The sequence below is a fragment of the Abramis brama genome (genome assembly GCF_963993115.1).
Source record: "Abramis brama genome assembly, chromosome: 6".
Classification (NCBI taxonomy): Eukaryota; Metazoa; Chordata; class Actinopteri; order Cypriniformes; family Leuciscidae; genus Abramis; species Abramis brama.
In genome coordinates, this window is record NC_139968.1 from 5298358 (window position 1) to 5323204 (window position 24847).

The 24847-nt window shown below is 41.3% G+C and overlaps 1 protein-coding gene across 2 annotated transcripts; it reads left to right on the plus strand.

Moving 5' to 3' along the window:
- Positions 1 to 204: 204 nt before the first annotated feature.
- Positions 205 to 24775, plus strand: ccdc66 (coiled-coil domain containing 66). Of its 2 annotated transcripts, none has more exons than XM_084116620.1 (19): positions 205 to 287; positions 672 to 730; positions 2121 to 2155; positions 3220 to 3823; positions 3895 to 4012; positions 4510 to 4616; positions 5311 to 5411; positions 6407 to 6502; positions 6589 to 6720; positions 10570 to 10772; positions 11802 to 11886; positions 11966 to 12127; positions 12826 to 12988; positions 13061 to 13165; positions 14303 to 14727; positions 19084 to 19127; positions 22313 to 22566; positions 23440 to 23504; positions 24487 to 24775. In XM_084116620.1, the coding sequence occupies exons 1-19, from the start codon at positions 274 to 276 to the stop codon at positions 24580 to 24582; spliced, it is 2868 nt and encodes a 955-aa protein (XP_083972746.1). In that variant the 5' UTR covers positions 205 to 273; the 3' UTR covers positions 24583 to 24775. The 2 variants fall into 2 exon arrangements, with proteins under 2 accessions (XP_083972746.1, XP_083972747.1); XM_084116621.1 differs by having other exon boundaries at positions 3898 to 4012.
- The last annotated feature ends 72 nt before the right edge of the window (positions 24776 to 24847 follow it).

Here is a 24847-nt window from a genome sequence, read left to right on the forward strand (position 1 = left end):
TACAAATTTTGCAAAAATGACAGCGACAGCGACAGCGTCCGTGACCAGTTCCGCGCGCCTCCTGAGGAGCCGCTGAAGCGCGTCCTCGTGTTTGCTGCCCTGCTGCTCTGCTGTAGAAGAAGAGTCCGCCTCAGCCAATCAGAGGAGCGCTGACTGTTGTTTGCTGCCCTGCTGCTCCGCCTCAGCCAATCAGAGGAGCGCTTACTGGTCGTGAGCAGCAACGGACACGCTTTTCAACAGAACGCAGTGGCACCAAAACATCGGGGGCTCAAAATGATGAATTTGGGGTGAGTGTGATCTTAATGTACGTCGCATGATTTGATAGATTAATAAACTGCTCTCTTTCACCATGTTATGCTGTAATTTGTCTGCGTTTGACGCTGCTTGAGAGCACGGGTGATTAAACGATGCGATATTTTATGACATGCATGCAAAGATATCGGGTAAATCTACTATAATCTTTTTATTTTACATTGACCTTTGCAATAAAGTACAGTCGCGGTAACAAGATACACTGGTGGAATATGATGATTATCTCATGACACTTTCATATACAAACCAGAGCACTCATTTGTTGCAATAATAATCATGGTCTTCAAGGTATTAACCTTTTAACGTGTTAGATTGAGTGTGTTGTGCTAATACAGTCGGGTGTATTGGTTGTTTTGCAGGGATGGTCTGTTGTTTGAGTTGGAGAATGGCAAGCCCAGGCTTGTGTTGGCTAAGTATGGTAAGAACACGATCTTAATCACTTCATTGTCCTTGAATGTAATCCAGTAACTGTGATCCAGTACACATGCAGTTTCAAATCATCAGTGAAGTGAACTACTCCTTTAATGACACAAACATCAGAGGTATATGTTAGGCTGCTGTCATTTCAAGAGTTAATCCAGGGATCTGTTATCCTGAAACCCATCCGATTTTCCTCCAACTGTTGACGTGGACTGAAGACATCATGTCTATGTGAAGCTTTAATGTGCACAATATTAATGATCTCTCTGTGGAGACATTTCAATGGTTCACAAATCTAATATTGTCATACAGGTGCTGGTCATAAAATTAGAATATTACATGAAATCACACAGTAATTACACAGTGATACCATGGTCATTGAACCAGGTTTTGGTTATTTTGGCAGTGTGGGCAGGTGCAAATCCTGCTGGAAAATGAAGTCAGCGTCTCCATAAAGCTTGTCTGCTGAAGGAAGCATGAAGTGCTCTGGAAATGTCCTGGTCGACGGCTGCGTTGAGTGGACCAACACCAGCCGATGACACGGCTCCCCAAACCAACACAGACTGTGGAAACTTCACACTGGACTTCAAGCATCTTGGATTGTGTGCCTCTCCATTCTTCCTCCAGACTCTGGGACCTTGGTTTCCAAATGAGATGCAAAATTTGCTCTCATCAGAAAAGAGGACTTTGGTCCGCTGTGCTTTATTAAATCCAGAGTCAACGCAGCGTCTACCAGGACATGTCCAGAGCACTTCATGCTTCCTTCATTTTCCAGCAGGATTTGCACCTGCACACACTGCCAAAATAACCAAAACCTGGTTCAGTGACCATGGTATCACTGTGTAATTACTGTGTGATTTCATGTAATATTCAAATTTTCTGGGATTTTGATTTCGTGGGTTTCATAAGCTGTAAGCCATAATCATCAAAATTATAACAAATAAAGGCTTGAAATATCTCACTTTGCATGTAATGAGTCTATATAATATATTAGTTTCACCTGTTGAGTTGAATTCTTGAAATAAATAAACTTTTTGATGATATTCTAATTTTATGACCAGCACCTGTATTGCCTATTTAAAAGTGTGTACTTTCCACTTTTCAGTGTCAGGACTGCTTCTTGTTGTTAATTGTTCATAATCTGAATATTTTGAAGTATGTCTATGATGACTCCTCTCCTGTGGCCTGTGGGATAGTGAAGTGTCCATTATACGCACACTTCAGAGTTGTGGTGTTCTTCCGGTCATCAGGTGTTTTCCGCCTAATGTTTGAGCACTGCACATCACCACTGCTAATCATCTGACGTACTGCGTTTATCATACGGTGTAGTTGTGAATTAGGCATATTCAGACTGTCTGTATTTGGGCTGATGATCTCGTCTTATACAGGCGCTGAATCCTCTAATAAGAAGAGCTCTACTCGGGTAAGTAAACATCCGTGCAACCTTTGTGCAAGAACAAAAAAATAAAGATAAAATAAGTGCGTTTTAACATCCAAATTCTAGAGTTTATCAAACATGAATGTTGTTTTGAACTGTTTGTTGGAAAATTACTTTTAAAAAGTAATGTTACAATATTGTGTTACTCCCTAAAAAAGTAACTAATTGCATTACTTAGTGAGTTTTTAATGGAAAGTTATAACTTATATATGCATTTATGCATTACTTTTTCTCACCTGGGCTTGGCTAGCTTGTTTAATAAGTTGTATTTTTGGTAAATGCAGGTGTGACAGTATAACATTTTCACGTTGCGAACTTGCGATAATTGCGGAAGCTTTTATCATGGTATACGGTATTATCACGATATTGAAATAAGTAGCAAACATTTTTTTGTCATGCTATAACATGTTTAATAACTTTTTTTCTGATAACAAAAAGAACTCTGAACATATAAATACACTAAAGCAATGCACAAAAATGTATAAAGATCAAACAGATTAAAGTGCAAAAGAATTATATCGAACAAAAGGCAACACTTTACAATACGGTCCCATTAGTTAATGTTAGTTAATGCATTAATTAAATGCATGAGCCTTTGATTTTAGTAATGTATTGTTGAAATTAACTTGCATGATTAATGTGATGTGAATTGTGATTCATATTTGCTTATTAGTATGGTTGAATTGATTCATGGCAGCAAATACATTGTTTAATAAAGTGAGGTTAAATACATAAAGTATTGTGTTATTTAACATATTTGATTATTACAGATTTGCATAATATTCTGAGCTTGCATTTCACTGTTATTAATTTTGAGGAATACTGAATCTGTGAGATGAGTGAATGCTAGACTAATCTAGAACTACAATAAGCATCACGTTCACACAACACCTCTGCACTTGCTCACGATTCTCTCAATAACTCAATATTGTTTTGTAAATTCAGAAGTAATGCGTTACTAGTAATCTAATTACGTAGCTTATGTTGATTATAATATGTTACCCCCCAACACTGGTTACTTTTGTGTGATCTCTATCCTTTGTGTTCAGATTCCTCCAAGGAAAACCCCCCAGAAAATCATCAACTCAAAACCAGGTCCTCCTCAACCGGACAAGGCCGAACAGGGCAGAAAGAGCAAAGCTGTTGGTTCTGTAGGGCAGAATGTCCCACACGGACCCAGAGCGACCCACGCCAAGCACAGCAGGGCCAGCGAGGCAGTGCGAGTCCAGTCGGAGCGCAGCGGGACTGATCCCAGCACACACACACATCATCCCAACACTCACACACAGCAGAGAGAGAGCGCAGTGTGTCTGACTCAGGAGCAGCTTCAGCAGATGCTGAGCACCATCAACAGCTCATCCACTGCGCATCATCCCAACACACACACACACACTGCACATCATCCCAGCACACACACACAGCAGAGAGAGAGCGCAGTGTGTCTGACACAGGAGCAGCTTCAGGAGATACTGAGCACCATCAACAGCTCATCCACTGCGCATCATCCCAACACACACACACACACTGCTCATCATCCCAGCACACACACACAGCAGAGAGAGAGCGCAGTGTGTCTGACTCAGGAGCAGCTTCAGGAGATACTGAGCACCATCAACAGCTCATCCACTGCGCATCATCCCAACACACACACAGGTGAGCGGAAATATACGTTTTAATGACTTCATCCATAACATTCTTCAGTACAACATGTATTTTCTTGTCAGCAGAAACGGTGGCCAGCTCAGAGGAAAACTGTGGTGGAACTACAGAAGCAGCCGAAGAGCTCGTCCCGAATCCACATCATCATAAACACAGAGATTCACAGGGAAAGACCGACCGAGAGTAAGAAAAGTTACTTGCGTTAGGATCAGCTGGATCTGATGAGGGGAATCTTTTTAAATGTGCTTAGTTGCAATAGAGAATGAAAGGTCATTTTATGAAAACCTAGTTTTTTAAGGCCCTGTTAAACTCACTGCAAAGTTCATTTTCATTCTTCACTTTGGGGTAAAAAAGAGAAGATTTCCCACGTCAAAGAAGGCGGAGCCTCAGAGCCACACCCCCCATTACATCATCACCACGAAAAAGTTTGCTTCAGCGAGCCGCTTCGAACTCTAGAAACACACGTCGATTGGCCTGATTCAGTTCAAAATGGCGTCACACCAGTTTGATCTTCGACTTCGCTTGAAGTATATCAGGGCCTTTAAGGGCAAATATGACCAGTGCGTGAAATATGGCATGCTTTTGATTCTGGGTTTGGTGAGATTCATTCATTGAGGTAATTGGTGAATAGTTCTTGACCATGATTAACAGTTATTTTGCTCTGTTTTGTTTTGACTCAGGTCTCCATCAGACGGGCAGCAGTCAGGGTTTTTCAGCACGTTTGGAGAGAGGGAAAGGGGGAGAGAAAAACTGGAAGCCAAGCAAGCTCAGTGGAGGAGAGAGCTGGGTAATGTTGTGCAGTCAGACACTATAAGTAACAAGAGTTAAAATATGAATCAGGGTGGCATAGGAAGTCTAGGAATATGATGGACACATTAAATTGACATTAATGTAATGAACCCAGTCTCATGAGAAAATCTTACTAACTGGTGATTTTGTATGAATTTGTACGATGTGATTTTAAGGCCTTCTGAATGCAGAAACACTTTCCTTCCATGAAGTGCGAAACACCTCTAGTCTTGTTTTCTTCCAGCTGCGCTCCCTTTCTCATGAAGTGCTCTCTTTAATCTTCTCTAAGAGCAAAGGAGCAACTGTGTGTAAAGTGCTGGAGGAGAGAGAACTGCTTTATAGATGAAATGAGCTAATTCAGTAATTGATGATCTTTACAACAGAACTGAATCAACACTGGACTGACTTCAGCTGAACAACATCCCAAATACATCATTTTCCTGTTATCTCTGTAAAGCTGCTTTGAAACAGTCTGTATTGTATAAAGCACTATATAAATAAAGGTGACTTGACTTGATATGTACAGAAACAAGGTTTTTAGAGAGAAAGAAATGCAAGCATGAAGGCCCAACCCTAAAGATAACCATCATGCAAATGAGATTGCACAAATTCATACAAAACGTAACACAGTTATGAATTGCGACGAGAGTGTGTTGAATGAATGTGTGGCTGATCCGTGTGTTACTTTGCAGATGAGCAGATAGCTCTAAAAAGGCAGCAAAAAGCCAGTCTCAAAGATATGAAGGCTCTTGATGAACCATCTAACGTGAGACTGAAACCCCCGCCTGACTCAGTGAGTAAACAGAGCATACTCTGCATCTCGTATAACACGTTGCCATTGTTTGCCATTTCTGTGTCGTGGTGATCAAGCTTTACACTAATAGAAAACCTAATTTACACTAATTTCACAGGCATGAAAAGTCTATGGTCAGTGATGTATGAAGCACAGCAAAGTCACATTTTCTGTTGGTCAATGCGGCAAACTCGCGTGAACAACTTAACCTGTGCTGGGAAATCTTTCTCCTCCATGTGAAATCCTGTTAAAAGTTCTGGATTTCGCCTGTGAAAATGTGTGGAACAATTCGTAAATGTGACCGCACCTTAATAAACAATAAGGAATCATTCCATGACCGTGCAACATGACAATTCTGATGATTATCATTAAAAAACTTTTTGGGGTTGAAATGAATCTATGTGTGTGTATCTGGGGCTCTGTTTACACCTGGTATTAAGATGCATTTGGTTGGATCAGATGTGAAGTGGACGACACATAATACAGGTGTAAACGGGGTCTAAAACGTTTTGAGCTTGTCCTCTTTCAACTACTTCCAGAGGGAGTGGAAAACAGATTGTTTTCATAGTGTAAATGCTCATGTGGTTGAATGTGTTCAAACAGCCACGAAAGGCCGTCTACTCTCCGCCTACTGACCTAATGAGAAACTTGACTCGACTGAAGACCCAAGTTTGGTTTGAAGATGAAAAACATACCAAGCACAATGTTCTCTCACCATTCCTGATTTCTAACACACACTCAGAGCGTTCGGCTGGTCTTCGGCTTCAGAGCAGAAACTAAAGCTGATGCTGTTTTTCGTCGTCTCTGTGTGTGTTTATGTAAATTACGTGAGCTTATTTCGTTCATTAGATTTAAAGTTCTGTAAAAGCCCATACCTTTACCCACCCATAGACCCTCCCCTTGAAGAAATCAGGACAGAAGTGTTTGAAAGTGGACGGATTAAAACAGCAGGTGTGTAGTCTGTGTAACTGAGCTGTGTGTGTCTCCCGGTGCAGGATGGGACGGACACACGGACTGCGGAGAGCTCAAAGCACAGGGCTCAGTCCCAGCGAGAGCTCCCTGCCGCCATCCGCTCGGCCTTCAGAGTCGGGGTGTGTTTCAGCAGTTACTCACTCAGAACACGCACCGTAATGACTCTACGATGGATAGATTGATGAATGATGTTTGATGTGTACAGGAAGCAGGTCCTGTGGAGGACATGTTCAACGCTCAGAGAGAGGAACAGCAGAGACGATGGATACAGGAACTGGACCAGCAGAGAAAAGAGGACAAACTACGCCGACAACGAGACAAAGAAATGAACAGCCAGGTGAACTCATCCCACAGGGCTTCCAGTCGAGACAGGTCAAGGTTATTTGCATAGCTCTTTAAACAATACAAATGGCTTCAAAGCTGCTTTACAATAAAATGTAAGTATCTCGAAATTCAGTTTCGGGAATCAATCATTTTTATTTTAAGCTAAGGCCGGGTGCACACTGTATGAGTTATAAAAGACTGTTGCTTGTTTGAACATGATGTAAGTCACGTCACACTGTAGGATCTCAGCTGTCTTTAATGTTAAACTATACGGCAGTCAAGACGCGTTAAAATCAGACACACAAGATTCTAGAGTTTTACATCATCATTCCATGACGGTGAGCCACATTTACGTGTGACATTGAATGGGTGGCTAGCAAACAAAAACCATCAGATAAATCCCATCATATAGAGCCTCTTTCACCTAGATATCGTCATATAGAGACTGTGTTTGTTCCCAGAATTAGGAAATACAAAAAACTCCCCAAAAATTTGATTGTTCAACAAATAAAAAACAGATATAATACAAATGATAAATCTCGGGTTGCTGAATATTCGATCGCTTACTTCAAAAGCACTCGTTGTTAATGATATGATTACAGACTATAATCTAGATGTGCTGTGTTTGACAGAAACCTGGCTAAAACCAGACAATTATATTACTTTAAATGAGTCCACCCTGCAAGATTACTGTTATAAACATGAACCTTGTCTGAAAGGCAAAGGGGGAGGTGTAGCTGTAATTTATAGTAATGTCTTCAGAATTACTGAGAAGTCTTGTTTTAAATATAATTATTTTGAAGTGTTGGTGCTTAATATAGCAATATATAGTGTAAATGATAAATCACGTTTGAGATTTGTGCTGGCTACTGTATACAGGCCACCAGGGCACCATACAGACTTTATCAAAGAATTTGCTGACTTTCTATCAGAGTTAGTTCTGGCTGCAGATAAAGTCATAATTGTTGGTGATTTTAATATACACATCGATAATGAAAAAGATGCATTGGGATTGGCATTTAAAGACATTCTGAACTCTATTGGAGTTAGACAACACGTGTCAGGACCTACTCATCGTCGTAATCATACTCTAGATCTAATATTATCACACGGAATCAATGTTGATGCCGTTAAAATTCTGCAGCAGAGCGATGACATCTCAGATCATTATCTAGTCTCGTGTAAACTTCATTTAGCCAAGGCTGCAAAGCCGACTCCGTGTTACAAATATGTTAGACCTATCACTTCTGCCACTAAAGATTGCTTTATCAATAATCTTCCTGATCAGTTTCATCATATCAGCATCCCAGATAGCTTAGAAGAACTCGATATTGCGACATAAACTTTTGACCCTATTATCACTGTAAAGCTGCTTTGAAATATGTGTATATATATATATATGTATGTATATGTATATATATAGATATATATATATATATATATATATATATATATATATATATATATATATATATATATATATATATATATATAGATATAGATGTATATATTTATTTATGTATTGTTAAAAGTGCTATATAAATGAAGGTGACTTGACTCTCTCTTTTCCAGCACTTTAGACACAGTTGCTCCGTTGCGCTTAAAGAAGATTAAAGAAAATAGTCCAACGCCGTGGTACAACGAGCACACTCAGGCCCTTAAGAGAGCAGCCAGAAAGAGTTTTTTTCACATTTCATGGAAGGAGAGCTCGATTACTTACAGAGAGGCCTTAAAAGCTGCTAGATCTGCTTATTTTTCAACCCTATTAGAAGAAAATAAACAAAACCCTTGGTATTTATTTGAAACGGTGGCTAAACTAACAAAATATAAAGCTCCAAGCCCAGAGGTTTCCAAGCAGCACAGCAGTAATGACTTTATGAACTTCTTTACTTACAAGATTGATAATATAAGGGAGAAAATTATAACTATGCAACCGTCTACTACAGTATCACATCAGGCAGTGCATTGTAGTCTCCCTGAGGAAAAATTCGATTAAAGAGGAAGAATTTGCTAAACTTGTTAAATCGTCTAAATCTACAACATGTATGTTAGACCCTATACCGACTAAGCTACTGAAAGAGATGCTTCCAGAGGTCATAGATCCTCTTCTTAATATCATTAATTCATCTTTGTCTCTAGGATACGTACCAAAAACTTTAAGCTGGCTATGATTAAACCGCTTGTTAAAAAAACGCAACTTGATCCTACAGAATTAGTCAATTACAGGCCGATCTCGAATCTACCCTTTCTGTCAAAGATATTAGAAAAGGCAGCATCTCCACAACTGTGTTCCTTTTTAGAAAGAAATGAAATCTGTGAGGATTTCAGTCAGGATTTAGACCGTACCATAGTACTGAGACTGCTCTCATTAGAGTCACAAATGATCTGCTCCTATCATCTGACCGTGGTTGTATCTCTCTATTAGTGTTACTCGATCTTAGTGCTGCATTTGACACCATTGACCACAACATTCTTTTAAATAGACTTAATTAAATCATACTTATCTGACCGTTATCAGTTTGTAGCAGTAAATGAAGAGATGTCTCATCGATCACAAGTTCAGTATGGCGTACCACAAGGCTCAGTACTAGGACCGCTGCTGTTCACTCTGTACATGCTACCCTTGGGAGATATCATTAGGAAACATGGCATTAGTTTTCACTGTTAAGCTGATGATACTCAGCTCTATATTTCTTCACGCCCAGACGAAACTTACCAATTCACAAAATTAACGGAATGCATATCGATATAAAAAATTGGATGACTAGTAATTTCCTACTTCTAAATTCTGAAAAAATAGAGATTCTAATTATTGGACAAAAAACTTCCTCACGTAATAACCCAGAATACTGTCTAACACTTGATGGCTGCTCTGTCAAGTCTTCGTCGTCGGTTAGGAACCTGGGTGTGCTCTTACCAATCTTTCATTTGAAAGTCACGTGTCTAGTGTCTGTAAAACTGCATTTTTCCATCTTAAAAATATATCTAAATTTCGTCATATGCTCTCATTGACAAATGCAGAACAATTAGTTCATGCGTTCATGACCTCAAGACTAGATTATTGTAATGCTCTACTGGGTGGTTGCCCTGCACGCTTAATAAACAAACTACAGCTGGTCCAAAACGCAGCAGCTCGAGTTCTTACCAGAACCAGGAAGTATGACCATATTAGCCCGGTTCTGTCAACACTGCACTGGCTGCCTATTAAACATCGCATACATTTTAAAATATTGCTGATTACTTACAAAGCACTAAATGGTTTAGCTCCGCAGTACTTGAGCGAGCTCTTAACGCATTATAGTCCTTCACGTCTATTGAGATCTCAAAACTCCGGCCAGTTGATAATACCTAGAATATCAAAATCGACTGAAAAAGACACACTAACTTTGGCCTAAATGTTGGGGACTTAACATATTCCTGCAAGAAAAAGAAACGTTAGTTATTATTAATTCACAGGAGCAAGTGGTGGTTTGTTACTGTCTCACTAATACACCAGGTTCTTCTCTCCTGTTGGTTTTTGATTTGGCGTTTGGCATAGGAGAAGCCACACTGCGTCAAGTCTTCTGACGCCAGAATCACATCTGGGGTGAAATGTGATCAATCGCCTGTCGGTAAACATGTCAGACAAGTCATGGCCAGAATCGCACAGTGTGAACCCGGCGTTAAGACACGACTGGCAAAATCACTGTTTATTTTTCATGCACTTTTAACTTTTGACTTTTTCACAGCACAGTGTGTTAAATGAATATATAAATGTAAAGCATGTGCAGACAACTGAGACAGACTCGTATGTCAGAGGATAGTCTAACGCTGATGTGAAGAATGGTTTTAGTTGATGTCTTCTGTGATTCTGTCTCCACAGGCTGAGGACATGGATCGCTGGGCGGTTCACTTTGAGACTCTGCTTCAGCCCTCAGCAGTGCCTGACCCGAGCAGCGGTCCGTCTCCTCATCGCCCCCTCTCAGGAGCCCTGGCCACTGCACGGGACGGTGTGAGTGTGTGTGGAGGGGACAGTCTGGGCAGGGCCAGCGTCGACACCACTCGGGGAGTCCAACAGAGATCCAGGTCTGACAGCTGACAGCTTCATGACACACCGACAGAGAGCACAACACACATCTATACTGAGCACAGTCTTTTAGACTGTGAAAAAGTGAAAAATTGGTGAACAATAAGTTCCTTACTCCATGCGGTGAAAAACTGATCTAATAAGAACAAATCTAATGATCATGTCATTTTACTTTAACACACCACATGAATGCAACAGCCGTATATTATTTACATATGGCCCTTCATGTACGAAAACTCTCTCCTGTTTAGTCAAAGCCCAAAACAATTATGCTTGTTGTATTGTACTCCATTACATTTACATTTATTTATCAGCAAATAACTCGGCACTCTTTAGGAGTTGATCAAATTGGCTACATGCATTGTAAAGTCCAAACTCAAATGAAACCTATTTTGTGTTGATCAAGGCAGTAGTTTTAAAAAATATGATTACCCAGACCTGTAAAGAGTTGATCGAAAAGCTGAGTTTCTAAGCTTTAAAATGATGCATATTTTGTGTTATTTCATTTAGTGGCTTAGTCATTTTGATTAGGAATATTTTGGTGCCGAGAGGGTGGGGGGGTTGGGGTGTACCGCCAGTGGTCTTCTGGTTTAAGGGGTTAAAATATTGTTAAATGTACAGTTTTAGGAAGTGTCATCTTATAATTTACAGTGAAAATGGAAATTCCCAGAATCCTCAGCTCACATTTGATGGTTTTTCATTGAAATACCCTTATCAATTATGTACACCATGGTTGTTGTTAAATGAATGTTTATAGTGTCGTGTGTTTCCATGATGGTGTTTTGTACATGTGTTCTGGCTTTTTACCCGAAATTTCACAGATTCTTTAGTTTACAGTGTGTGAGGCTGTGTGTGAATCTCATTGGTCACTGCCTGCCCTAACAGAATGGACGTTGATTAGTGATGATGATGATGATGATGCTCCAAAATGATTTATTCTTTGTCGGAATAACTAAACAAATTCTACATATTCTGGCTTTTTCAAAGGTTTTCTGAAACTCAAAATGCCCTTGTGATTTGTTGTTTAGTCATCTTCGCACCATGACGGCCTTGCTGGACCCTGCTCAGATCGAGGAGCGGGAACGCCGGAGACTCAAGCAGCTGGAGCACCTGGTAGGCTTCATCCCTTGACCGAACTGACAGGAAATCACTGCATGTGCCTTTATAATATGCACACATTTCTGATGTGTAGCGAGCAATTGAGGCTCAAGTAGAGGAGCGCAGACGTCAGAAAGAGAAAGAGGACGCCACACGACGAGCACAGGAACAGGAAGAGGAGAGGAGGGTTGAAAGAGATCGAGAGCGACTCCAGCAGCAGTATATCACGGACACGGAGCGACAGAGACACAAGGAGGTGAAACTATCACACACACAGATTGCACAATCAAGCAACGAAATGGTCAGGAAATCTGAAAAATGCCTCTTTTTGCTTATATCTTCTAAATGGTTTGGTAAAACTGGTCTCTTTAGATTTGTCGAGTCAAACAATACCCAGTATTCCCATATCAGCCATTTTGAATTATGCATTGGCGTATCGTTACAAAACTTGGTGACTGTCATCAGCACCATGCCTGAAGGTACTCAAAAAGTTGAGACGGCGCCACCTTCTGGTCAAAAAAATGTAAATGGATTCCTTGGGTCATGCTGAGTACATAGATACCAATATTGCCATAGTCGCTTGACTATGAATTTGAATTGAACTATCAATTGAATTTATATTGCCCATCTTCAAACAATGTAAAATCAAGTCTATATATAATACATCATACATCGTGTGTGAAAAATGGTTTCAAATATCACATTCAAATCACATTCAAATATTTTTTCAGTGTGTTTGGATTTTACTACTGTAAAGTGATGTCACTGACAGGTTTTCCTCACACAGCACAAAGTCTACTTAGTAGTAGACCCTTCTCATACCATGTTGAACTACGCTTAGTTTGGCATTTTTAGTTGTAAAATAATTACACCGTATGTTTCAAAAGAATAAGAAAATTGGTAGGATCCATTTCAAATTGTATTTTGAATATGAAAGTTGTGTATGTATTCCAGGAGAAGCAGTCTCGTAAAACTGAGGAGCTGCATCTGAGCATTCAGAGAGCCCAGGAAGAGGCAGAGAAAGACCGACACCTCCAGAGAATCAGAGACTTGGCCAAGAAAGGCCACGACGTGTCCAAACTCCTGCACAGCCTGGACGGAGACTCGGCCTCACAGGGTACGGGACGAAGCAAACATTCGCTTTGTATTTGCAACATTCTGTATGCATGATTATAAAGTGGTGTTTTAGCCCCCAGTGGTCCAGAGTTACCAGCGGCATCATCCAAGAGTCAGACCCAGAGGACAACACCTCCTTCCACAACATCTCCCAGAAGACACACCGCTGTTCAGACAGGTTTGTTTGCCTTCTAGTTCACCCAGAAATGAAATCCTGTCATCCTTTCCTCATCCTGAGAATCTTTGCACATCAGTTTTTCAGAAAAAGACAGTTTGCAGACAATCAACGACAATGTCTGTCAAGTTTCAAAAAGGACAAAGAAATTATGAAAGTATCATAAAAGTACATTTAAATATGATACGATATATGATGCGCTAAATTCAAAACCTTCAGTGAGAAATAGACTAGAGTTTAGATTATTCATGGAAAATATCTGCAAAAGCTCTCAAATATAATGACTCATTCTTCACATTTGATCTGACGTGACGGTAGCTGTTGTCATCCACCTATTGTTATGTGAATCTTGGGATATGCTGGATAGAAACGTCCAGATGAGCTTAAATTCTGAAAATGTGCATAAAAAACACGTGCGCTCAATTGAGGCGGATACTTTTGTAAATCCGATAAGAAGACATGCTCGTAAACTCCGATGGAAACACAATTACAGAATAAATCTCTAGAAGCGCAACGATAAACTCAGGTGACTTTCCCTCAGCAGAGGCTGTGATTGGATAACTGGAGTAACCAGCGGACCAATCACATCGCAGCATCTCAGATGTTGGTTTGGTGTTTCTGAAACGCCGGAGCCGAAGTGTGTGATTATTGTAATCTCCAGAAGCGTCTCACACGAGTGTGTTCACACACACCAGCATCCCAACGCTAGAGATCATGACAGCGGTTAGTGAGTTTCGTCTGACGCTCTGAGACACACTCATTTATGATGGAGGGAAAAGAGCCGATTGCAGAAAATCACAGTTTTATTACTGATATTTTGTTCCAATTTCCAAGGAAGTGACGATTTTGTTCTCTTGAACACGTGAGATGCTTTATTCGCAAATGTTTTATGCCATATTTAAATTTTGCGCACAAGTTAAATTCACAAGACGGAAACATGGCTACTGACGACAAGCCTAACGTATTTATTAGCCATGAACCTTGTTCTGATTTAAATCACATTTCAGAGCTTTGGTGGAGGAGAACATTTTGACAATTCACAATTAAATGTTATATAAACAGGCGACATGAACTGTTGTATGGAAAGGTTCAGTGTGAGAGGTATCAGCACAGGCGTAATCTCAGTGTGTGATTTCGCAGAGGTCAGTCATCAGCCTGGGAATGATTCTGCTGGAGAGGCAGACGAACGCTCTCCTGCTGCAGTGACACACACAGCTCTCAGTGTGAAGAGATCCCATCACAGCGAGGTAAAGGATCCTCTGCGCACCGCACATAGAGACGCCGGAGCCGACCCGTACGAGGCGTACGCGCGCAGGCCGCAGAAGAGGCCCGAGTGGAACACACTGCGGCCCAGCAAAGCCTTCGTGCCGGCGTCAGAGAGGTATCCGGAAGCCCTGAAGAGACACCGGCAGGAGAGCAGGAGACAGAGGCAGATCCAGCTCATGACACTGATGGAGAGGAACACACACTCGCGCACTCCTCAGCCAGAGCCGCTGCCGCCCACACACACACCGCAGAACCACAGACCTGCAGCGCAGATGCACAGGAGCTCGCTGCAAACACAGGTGCCGGTACACTGACCTCACTGTTCACTGACCTCACTGTTCACTGACCTCACTGTTCACTGACCTCACTGACCTCACTGTTCACTGACCTCACTGTTCACTGACCTCACTGTTCACTGACCTCACTGACCTCACTGTTCACTGACCTCACTGTTCACTGACCTCACTGACCTCACTGTTCACTGACCTCACTGTTCACTGACCTCACTGTTCACTGACCTCACTGACCTCACTGTTCACTGACCTCACTGTTCACTGACCTCACTGTTCACTGACCTCACTGACCTCACTGTTCACTGACCTCACTGTTCACTGACCTCACTGTTCACTGACCTCACTGACCTCACTGTTCACTGACCTCACTCCTCACTGACCTCACTGACCTCACTCCTCACTGACCTCACTGACCTCACTCCTCACTGTTCACTGACCTCACTCCTCACTGACCTCACTGACCTCACTCCTCACTGACCTCACTGACCTCACTGACCTCACTGTTCACTGACCTCACTGTTCACTGACCTCACTGTTTACTGACCTCACTGACCTCACTGACCTCACTCCTCACTGACCTCACTGACCTCACTGACCTCACTGTTCACTGACCTCACTGTTCACTGACCTCACTGTTTACTGACCTCACTGACCTCACTGTTCACTGACCTCACTCCTCACTGACCTCACTGACCTCACTCCTCACTGACCTCACTCCTCACTGACCTCACTGACCTCACTGACCTCACTGTTCACTGACCTCACTGTTCACTGACCTCACTGTTCACTGACCTCACTGACCTCACTGTTCACTGACCTCACTCCTCACTGACCTCACTGACCTCACTCCTCACTGACCTCACTGACCTCACTCCTCACTGTTCACTGACCTCACTCCTCACTGACCTCACTGACCTCACTGTTCACTGACCTCACTGTTCACTGACCTCACTGTTTACTGACCTCACTCCTCACTGACCTCACTGACCTCACTGACCTCACTGTTCACTGACCTCACTGTTCACTGACCTCACTGTTCACTGACCTCACTGTTCACTGACCTCACTGACCTCACTGTTCACTGACCTCACTGTTCACTGACCTCACTGACCTCACTGACCTCACTGTTCACTGACCTCACTGACCTCACTGTTCACTGACCTCACTGTTCGCTGACCTCACTGTTCGCTGACCTCACTGTTCACTGACCTCACTGTTCACTGACCTCACTGACCTCACTGACCTCACTGACCTCACTGTTCACTGACCTCACTGTTCACTGACCTCACTGACCTCACTGTTCACTGACCTCACTGTTCACTGACCTCACTGACCTCACTGTTCACTGACCTCACTGTTCACTGACCTCACTGTTCACTGACCTCACTGTTCGCTGACCTCACTGACCTCACTGTTCACTGACCTCACTGTTCACTGACCTCACTGTTCACTGACCTCACTGACCTCACTGTTCACTGACCTCACTGTTCACTGACCTCACTGTTCACTAGGGGTGTAACGATACACCAATGCCACGGTTCGGTTCATATCACGGTTTTGGAGCCACGGTTCGGTTCGGTTCGGTTCTGTTTGCTGTGGGGGCAGGGTTCATGGCTGGGCACCAGCAATAATAACACTAGATTCACTTTTAACTTAATAAAAACAACAACAACAACAATAATCTAACTTATTAACTTTAACTTTATTAACTTAACTTTATACAGTGGCTTCACGTTTTCTTTAGAGCAGTTAGCACACCTGAGTTAACTAAAATGAAATAAATGCCTCCACTGACTAGTCAGAAATAAACTGCACACCTGAGTAGGGTTGCCAACTTCAGAAAAGGAAAATGCGGGACAATCGTGGTTCTTTATAGGAAAACTCAAAATATTTGTACTGTATCGCACAATGTACATAATTTCAGTGTCTGCAAACTGTAGTTAAGTATATGTTTAAAAGGTTATCAGACAAACACATTTGTATTGCTTAACCTATTTATGTACAATTTAATTCTAAAAATAATTTTAATGTCATACAAACAAAATGTCACATTACAAACAAACCACCATTCAAAATAACAGCATTTATCTGAAATAGAAAGCTTTTTTAACATTATACATAGGCCTACAGTTCAAAAGTTTGAGGTTAGTAAGATAATTTTTTTTGGGAAAGAAATTAAAGAAAGTAATTGCCTACTTTTATTCAGCAAGGATGCATTAGGCTAATCAAAAGTGACAGTAAATTATAGTGTTACACAAGCTTTCTATTTCAAATAAATCTATTATGATCTTTACATTCTTCAAAGAATCCTGGGGGAAAAAACAAAACAGTTTTAAACATTAATAATAATCAGAAATATTTTGCGAGCATATTATTCCCTCAGGTAGATTTCATGTTTTCTTGCGTGGCTGGATGTTAGACTCATGAACAATAATCACGTTGTTTGCATTCGCCAAAATTGATTTGCCGAAATCAAAACGTGGACAGTGAGAATTACCGTTAGCGCGAGACGAGTCCGGCTTGAAGCGGAAGCGACCAGACGGCAGAGGATTATGTTAGCAAATCAAACAATGATTTGTCTCAAAACGATGATTAAAAAAAGCTGTGATATGTCATCATATTGGATGATGACGGTGTCGGTGATCATTCTCAAGTGTCGTGATCAGCACTGCTGCTGTTGTATCAGTCAGTGGTTGTGACCGGAGGGTCTTCAATCTCAATATGCCGCGGAGTTGCCATCCTGAAGTGCGTATGTAAACTCCCGAGCGTGATCGATCACCCAAATCACGTGACATGCATTTTATTTAGTAAATAATATTTAGTAAAACTACAGCTCTTATTAGTTGTTAAAAGTGTACTCATTAATAACTATTTAATCAAATGTCAAGGAAGAAAAAAATAGTTTTGTGACAAAGTGATGTGAGAGTTGGGCCGGGGCAGCAGGGGGCGGGGCGCGTTCGGTTCGACATGAGAGTATCGCGGTTCGAACCGTGGCTGTTGTATTGCGGTTTTTCGGTTCGGTTCGAATATCGTTACACCCCTACTGTTCACTGACCTCACTGACCTCACTGTTCACTGACCTCACTGTTCACTGACCTCACTGACCTCACTGTTCACTGACCTCACTGTTCACTGACCTCACTGACCTCACTGTTCACTGACCTCACTGACCTCACTGTTCACTGACCTCACTGACCTCACTGTTCACTGACCTCACTGTTCACTGACCTCACTGACCTCACTGACCTCACTGTTCACTGACCTCACTGTTCACTGACCTCACTGATCACTGACCTCACTGTTCACTGACCTCACTGATCACTGACCTCACTGACCTCACTGTTCACTGACCTCACTGTTCACTGACCTCACTGACCTCACTGTTCACTGACCTCACTGACCTCACTGACCTCACTGTTCACTGACCTCACTGACCTCACTGACCTCACTGACCTCACTGTTCACTGACCTCACTGACCTCACTGTTCACTGACCTCACTGTTCACTGACCTCACTGTTCACTGACCTCACTGTTCACTGACCTCACTGACCTCACTGACCTCACTGTTCACTGACCTCACTGACCTCACTGACCTCACTGTTCACTGACCTCACTGACCTCACTGTTCACTGACCTCACTGTTCACTGACCTCACTGACCTCACTGTTCACTGACCTCACTGACCTCACTGTTCACTGACCTCACTGACCTCACTGTTCACTGACCTCACTGACCTCACTGTTCACTGACCTCACTGACCTCACTGACCTCACTGACCTCACTGTTCACTGACCTCACTGACCTCACTGTTCACTGACCTCACTGTTCACTGACCTCACTGACCTCACTGTGCAGGAATACTGGGAACTGAACATAAAAAATAGAGATCAGTTACTTGACATGTAATGGTAGAATAATTAAAGTATTAATTAAAGTATATAAGTTCACTTTAAAATAAAAATTCTGTCATCATTTACTCTCCCTCAAGTTGTCCCAAACCTGTATGAGTTTCTCTCTTCTGCTGAACACAGAAGATGATATTTTAATGAATGTCGGTGACCAGACAGTTGATGGACCCATTGACTTCCATAGTAGAAAAACTAATACTCAATAGTACTCAATAAGTCAATGGGTCCATCAACTGTTCGGGTACATTCTCCAAAATATCCTCTTTTGTGTTCAGCAGAAGAGAGAAGCTCATACAGGTTTGGGACAACCTGAGGGAGAGTAAATGATGACTAATGAATGATTTTCATTTTGAAGAGAACGATTCCTTTAAGTTCCTCAGTTCCCGTTCCTGTAAATGTGTGTAGTGCTAACGTGTTCATGTCAGAGTGATGTCGTTTCTTCTCTTTCTTCAGAGTGTAAATCACCTCCCAGAAGCATCAGTGTTCAGTGCTGAACGGTGAGTGTGTTACACACACGCAGCCGCTGTTTGAGCTTCACATTACAAAACAAGATTTCTTTTTACCTCTAAAAAAAAATCTAGTAAATGGACAGATGTGTAACTCTGCAATGGACTACAGTGACCGTTTAGGGTCAATGTTTTCAAATGTGTTTGTTGATTATTATGGCTGTATAGTATGATATAGGAGAATATGAATCTCATACTCGAAGGAAGAACACATCAATTTTGTTTCGAGGCCCAAACTGAGCGAAAATATGCAATTTCAAGCAGTTGCTGATGTTTATATGGCCACAAAGATGTTATGTGATTAAATGAGATCTTTATAACAGTCTAGCAGATACTTACATAAAATATCAGTCATAAATCTATATCTGCCAATAATTCATCTTAGTGTTATTAGATTATATTTAAATGCTTAGTTTTATGATCTGTAGTTTTAAAACATAATGCAATGCAGTGATGATTGAGAGATGAACTACTAAATATGATCCATCAGAGGAAGGCTTAATACTCACATTTGAACAAGCGTCTCATTCGAGCGAGCATTGTGAGGTCTTCTACTCCTCCAGTCCTTCTGTGAGGAACACTGACCTCTTCCAGTGTGAATGATGGAGGGTGAAGCTTCAGTACGGCACAGATGTTGTTTGTAGTCTTCCTCAGACGGTGTCCAGCTTCCAGTGTCAGAGCTTTTCCAAATCATGTCCAGTCAATTGAAATTGCCTCATGTGTTCTGCAGTCAAAGTTCAGAAACATCTCAAAGATGAGGATGATCCAGAGAAACGGGAGGAACCTGAGCTACATTTCAAAGGGTCTGTTATCACAAATCTCACAAAAGGGGTGCAGGCTGATGTGAAAAAAAGCTTTTTTACATTAATCAGAATCAGCTTTATTGCCAAGTACCATCGGCTTGTACAAGGGGTACAAGAATTGGTGCTCATCAATAACAGTAAAATACAAGAAAAACAATAATCTGAAAAATATCTGAATCTAAAGAGTCTGAATACTTTCTGAATGCATTGTATGTAATGCAATTAATATTGTAATAATGATACATTACTATTCAAAAGTTTGAAAAAACAAAAAAGGTTTTTGTTTTTTTTAAAGAAATCAATACCTTTATATGCAAAAATTCAACTAAAAACACTGTTTTAACATTTATAATGTTACTAATGGCTGTTTTTATTTGAAATATACAGGGCCCGGTTCCCCAAAACATTCTTATCGCTAAGTAGTTCTTAACCTGTTCCTTAACCTCTCTCTTAACGTTATGGCATGATTCCCGACACGTTCTTAGTTAAGTATATCTTCTGTAAGTCACACTTTCGTAAGGTTGGTCTGGACCGCTCTTAGCTTTACCTTATCACTGTTGCAGGTCTATACGAATATAATTCTGAAGTTTTAATACACCCAGACAGTATTAAATTAGGCTAATTCAAGTGTTTTCATGCAAAGAATAAAATTGTCATTACACTGATTGTGGTTAGATTTTTAATTATATTATTATACAATATTATTAATTTAATTAAAGAGCGCTTTTAAAGGCCAGTGAAAGCATAGGCTACTGTCAGTTAAGTCCTATTCGGACGCTAATATTGTTTCTCATGGGCTCGTCCGGTAATTAAACATTTATAGGGGTGAGTCGGTGATTTTAGTGCCGTCCGAATCCATAATAACAGTGTTTTTCTCACCCAACCCGCGTAAAAATCCCTGGCCAAATTATACCTACTGTTTTTTGACAAACAGGTCGTGTGGGGATTTAATTGCCGTCTGAATCCACATCTCTGAGTTTACAAGAAGAGATTCAAAATCCACTGTTTAAATCTCTTTTGATCACTGCCGAGCACCGAGATGTAGGCCTACACTTTTATTACTGAAATGCTGGAAAGTATTTCTAAGAACAATATTTCATCGCAGCTCCACCTCAGCGAACACAAATGGGAAAGAGAAGAAAGCATGTACAAATTTGAAATGGTTATTATGGCAGCAATATATGATACAATTTAAAAATATGTAGGCAAGGCTATTATAGGCTATTATAGTTTGGATTATTTTTTATAATATCCCATGAGTCCTAATACATGCAATTTCAACTATTTCTGAAGTGCTTCTTTTATAAAGAACACCGCTTTCTCACATAAACAGCCCCTGCACGAGAGAATAATTGATTCTCGAGCCATCGATATCAAACAATTCAGCACCATCGCCACGGACAGCGCTGGGTAACGTCGCACGTATAAGGTATATCTTAAGCAGCTTTCTAAGGTATGGTTCGGGGAACACGCCTAGGAACATAAACAACTTTGGTAAGATATATCTTTCGAGTCTTCTTAGCGCGCTAAGAGTGAGCGTTATCGGGGAACCGGGCCCTGCACATGAAGGATTCTTTGATGAACAATTACAAAAATACAGCATTTAAGTCAATTCAACATTATTTATTTAGTACTTTTCATGACTTTTTTTCAAAACCGCTTTAGTCAAGTCATCTTCATTTATATAGTGCTCTTAACAATATGGACTGTTCCAAAGCAGCTTCACAGTGATAATAGGAAAATAAAGTAAAAGAGATTGTTTTGGCTTTACAGCAGCTCTAGAATAAAGTTATTGTCCATCTAAAGGTAGTTTTGAATGATTCACTTCCGTCGCAGCGATCATTAGTTATGTACTTAGGGGCCGCTAACACGACACCGTTTTAACAGAAAACTCTTAAGTTCTTTCTGCGCAAACTTTCAAAAACGTGAACCCGTGAGAATGCTGATGGCGTGCACATGCGTATTACGAGCTCAGTCTATAGAATATATGTGCGCAGGCGTGTAGTCCTTCCCTACAAACCAACCCTCAACAAACTACTTGTCTGGCCTTAAAATTTATAAAACAGAATTTGTATCGCAACAGAGCCACGCGAACCAGAATTATCCCGACAACGCTTTATCTGTAGAGAGGAAAAGGGAAGGAATCTCAAAAGTTCCTCAAAATCCCTAAAGGTCAATAAAAAGAAATCCTTCATGTCTATTTATTCATCTATACTATTTTGAGTACCAGATCAGCTTATTAGAATGATTTCTCACAGATTACTGAACATACATATAAAGGCTACTGGAAAACAGGCTTTAAGTTGCCATTCAAAAGGTTAGAACTTCCTTTGAAAGTGTGTGTTTACTGTGGTCGGTGTGTTTTGTGTGCAGTGGGATGCCGTCTCCTCCCATCACCCCTGTGGTGAAGACTCGTGTTCATCAGTGCGGTCTCCAGACGCCGCAGGACACGGGCCGCCCCCTGTCCTCAGACTATGTGCCGTACGTGCGCACACACGAGGTGTACCAGCTGGACACACACAGATCCGACACACACGAGGTGTATCCGCTGGACACACACGAGGTGCATCCGCTGGACCCGCTCTCCAGACACGACACACTCGAAGCCCAGCACAGAGTCCACACAGGTCAGCAACACATGCCCTACTCAGCCTTACCCACAATTCTCTAGGACTGTCGTCTTTATAACAAAACTAATTCATCATGGATGATGAAGTTGATGAGTTGGGATGTTTTAGAGCAGATATATGAGCAGTTCACCCAGAAAGTCTAATGTGACGAGCTTTTGCACAACTAGATTTAGTTGATTTACTCACCTTTATGTTCCAAACCATGTGACTGACTTTCTTCAGTGACTCAGCCGAGACTCCGGAGAGATCTTCAGTTCTGCATATTAATGAACTAGTTTCACGGTTTGTTCACAAGGTCTAGTTTGAGTCTCAATGGGAACACGTGATATTTCTGCCTTTTGGCAGAGGAGAAGATTGTTCGTGAACAACGACATGATTCACAAGTTACAAAATAACGAATTTAGTTCAGAAATGAAGTTTCTGAAACGTTTATGCTCTGTTAGAGTCCTTTCTGGAGCTTTCTGTGCGAGAGTGATTGTTGTAGAGCAGTAGATGTGTTGTTTATCTCTGCAGGTGTGTGTGTGTGTGATCGTGTTGTCTGTCTCAGCAGGTGTGTGTGTGATCGTGTTGTGTGTGTGTGATTGTGTTGTCTGTCTCAGCAGGTGTGTGTGTGTGATCGTGTTGTCTGTCTCAGCAGGTGTGTGTGATCGTGTTGTCTGTCTCAGCAGGTGTGTGTGTGTGATCGTGTTGTGTGTGTGTGATTGTGTTGTTTATCTCTACAGGTGTGTGTGTCCCTGCAGGTGTGTGTGTGATCGTGTTGTCTCTCAGCAGGTGTGTGTGTGATCGTGTTGTTCATCTCTGCAGGTGTGTGTGTGATCGTGTTGTCTGTCTCAGCAGGTGTGTGTGTGATCGTGTTGTTTATCTCTACAGGTGTGTGTCCTGAAAGCACGGAGCGACAGAAGGCGATCCTGAAGGGTCTGTCCCAGTTACGACAGGTAACGCTCAACATCTCCACGCTTCTCCTCTTTCTGCAGTTAAAGCTCACATTTGCAAGAGGTTTTTTTGTAATGATATCTTACATTTCTTCAAAACTGTGTTAACATTCTCTAAACTGTCTGCAAAACACAGTCACACACCCACAACATTTCATTCATGCTTCAAAACCGTGTTGTCGTGTCAGTAAATTGGCCAATGGCACCAAAATAAAGCGTTTAGTCATGGTGTGAGCCACATGTGTGTCATAGTTCATGTTTTTTCCCCTAATTTTGTTGTCAGGAACTGTTTTCTATAATGTACAAGACTGTCAGTTTTGAGCATTTTAAATACAGATAGTGTGTAAAAACTAAAAGTTGTGTGTACTACAGTAACACTACATTTGTTTGCAGAAATGTTTCATGTAAACTGACAATTCTCAGTTGCTTGTTCATTTTTACACACTCTATTATGTCTTTCTCTAACACACACAGTACACATCTTCCTATTGCTCTCCCACAAGAAGAATTTTCAGTTTATATGCAACACATTTCTACAAAAATAAGTGTAGTGTATACATAGAAATGTGTTTCTACAGAGCTGATCAGAGTTGTGATGTTCCGTCAGCAAACTCAGTCTCAAACTCGATTGGTTGATTGTGATTCCCATTTCATTACAATGGCTTGCTAATATAGGAAACATTACATGTCATGAATATGTATGGAATATAGTGTCCGACAGATTTTGCTCATGAATGGATCGTTTTGAATGTGACGCCTCACATGATCAAAGAGTGTGTAGAAGCTGTGAAGAGTTTCACTGGGAATCAAAGCCGTGTGCATTTACTGTAGACAATACTACTTGCTCTTTTGCACACATGCGATTTGCTCAAATCTGATGGGAACGAGACTGAACTCTGAGAACTGAGCCGAAGCGGTGTGTGTGTGTGATTGTGTGGTATGGATTGCAGAAGTTCATGTGTGTAATGTGGATGTGTAATTTCAGGGGCTCCTGCAGAGACAGAGAGAGCTCGAGACCAGTCTATCCCCAGTCCTGCAAACACAACACCGAAACCACTTCTCCCCGTTCAGACCCGTGTGAGCCAAACCAGCTCTTCATATCCACAACCATGGAGTGTGTCAGACGCTCTTATAGACGTGTAATACATCAGTATTGCACTGGATTCTGGGTTTCGGGGTTGATTTTATGGCTTGAATGTGATGTTTACAATTTCCTCTAAATGTGAATTACATTTATTTAAAACCTCTTGAATTAAACTTGAACTTTAAATTAAGCTTGTGTCCATTATTGAGCAAACCTGGTTAAAGGAAATCAGTGTCGCAGCTGACCACATATCTCAGTAATG

Coding starts and splice junctions, on each gene's coding strand:
- ccdc66 (XM_084116620.1), top strand. Junction 10,773..11,801: donor GGAGTCCAACAGAGATCCAG/GTCTGACAGCTG, acceptor TTTGTTGTTTAG/TCATCTTCGCACCATGACGG. Junction 12,128..12,825: donor AGCGACAGAGACACAAGGAG/GTGAAACTATCA, acceptor TATGTATTCCAG/GAGAAGCAGTCTCGTAAAAC.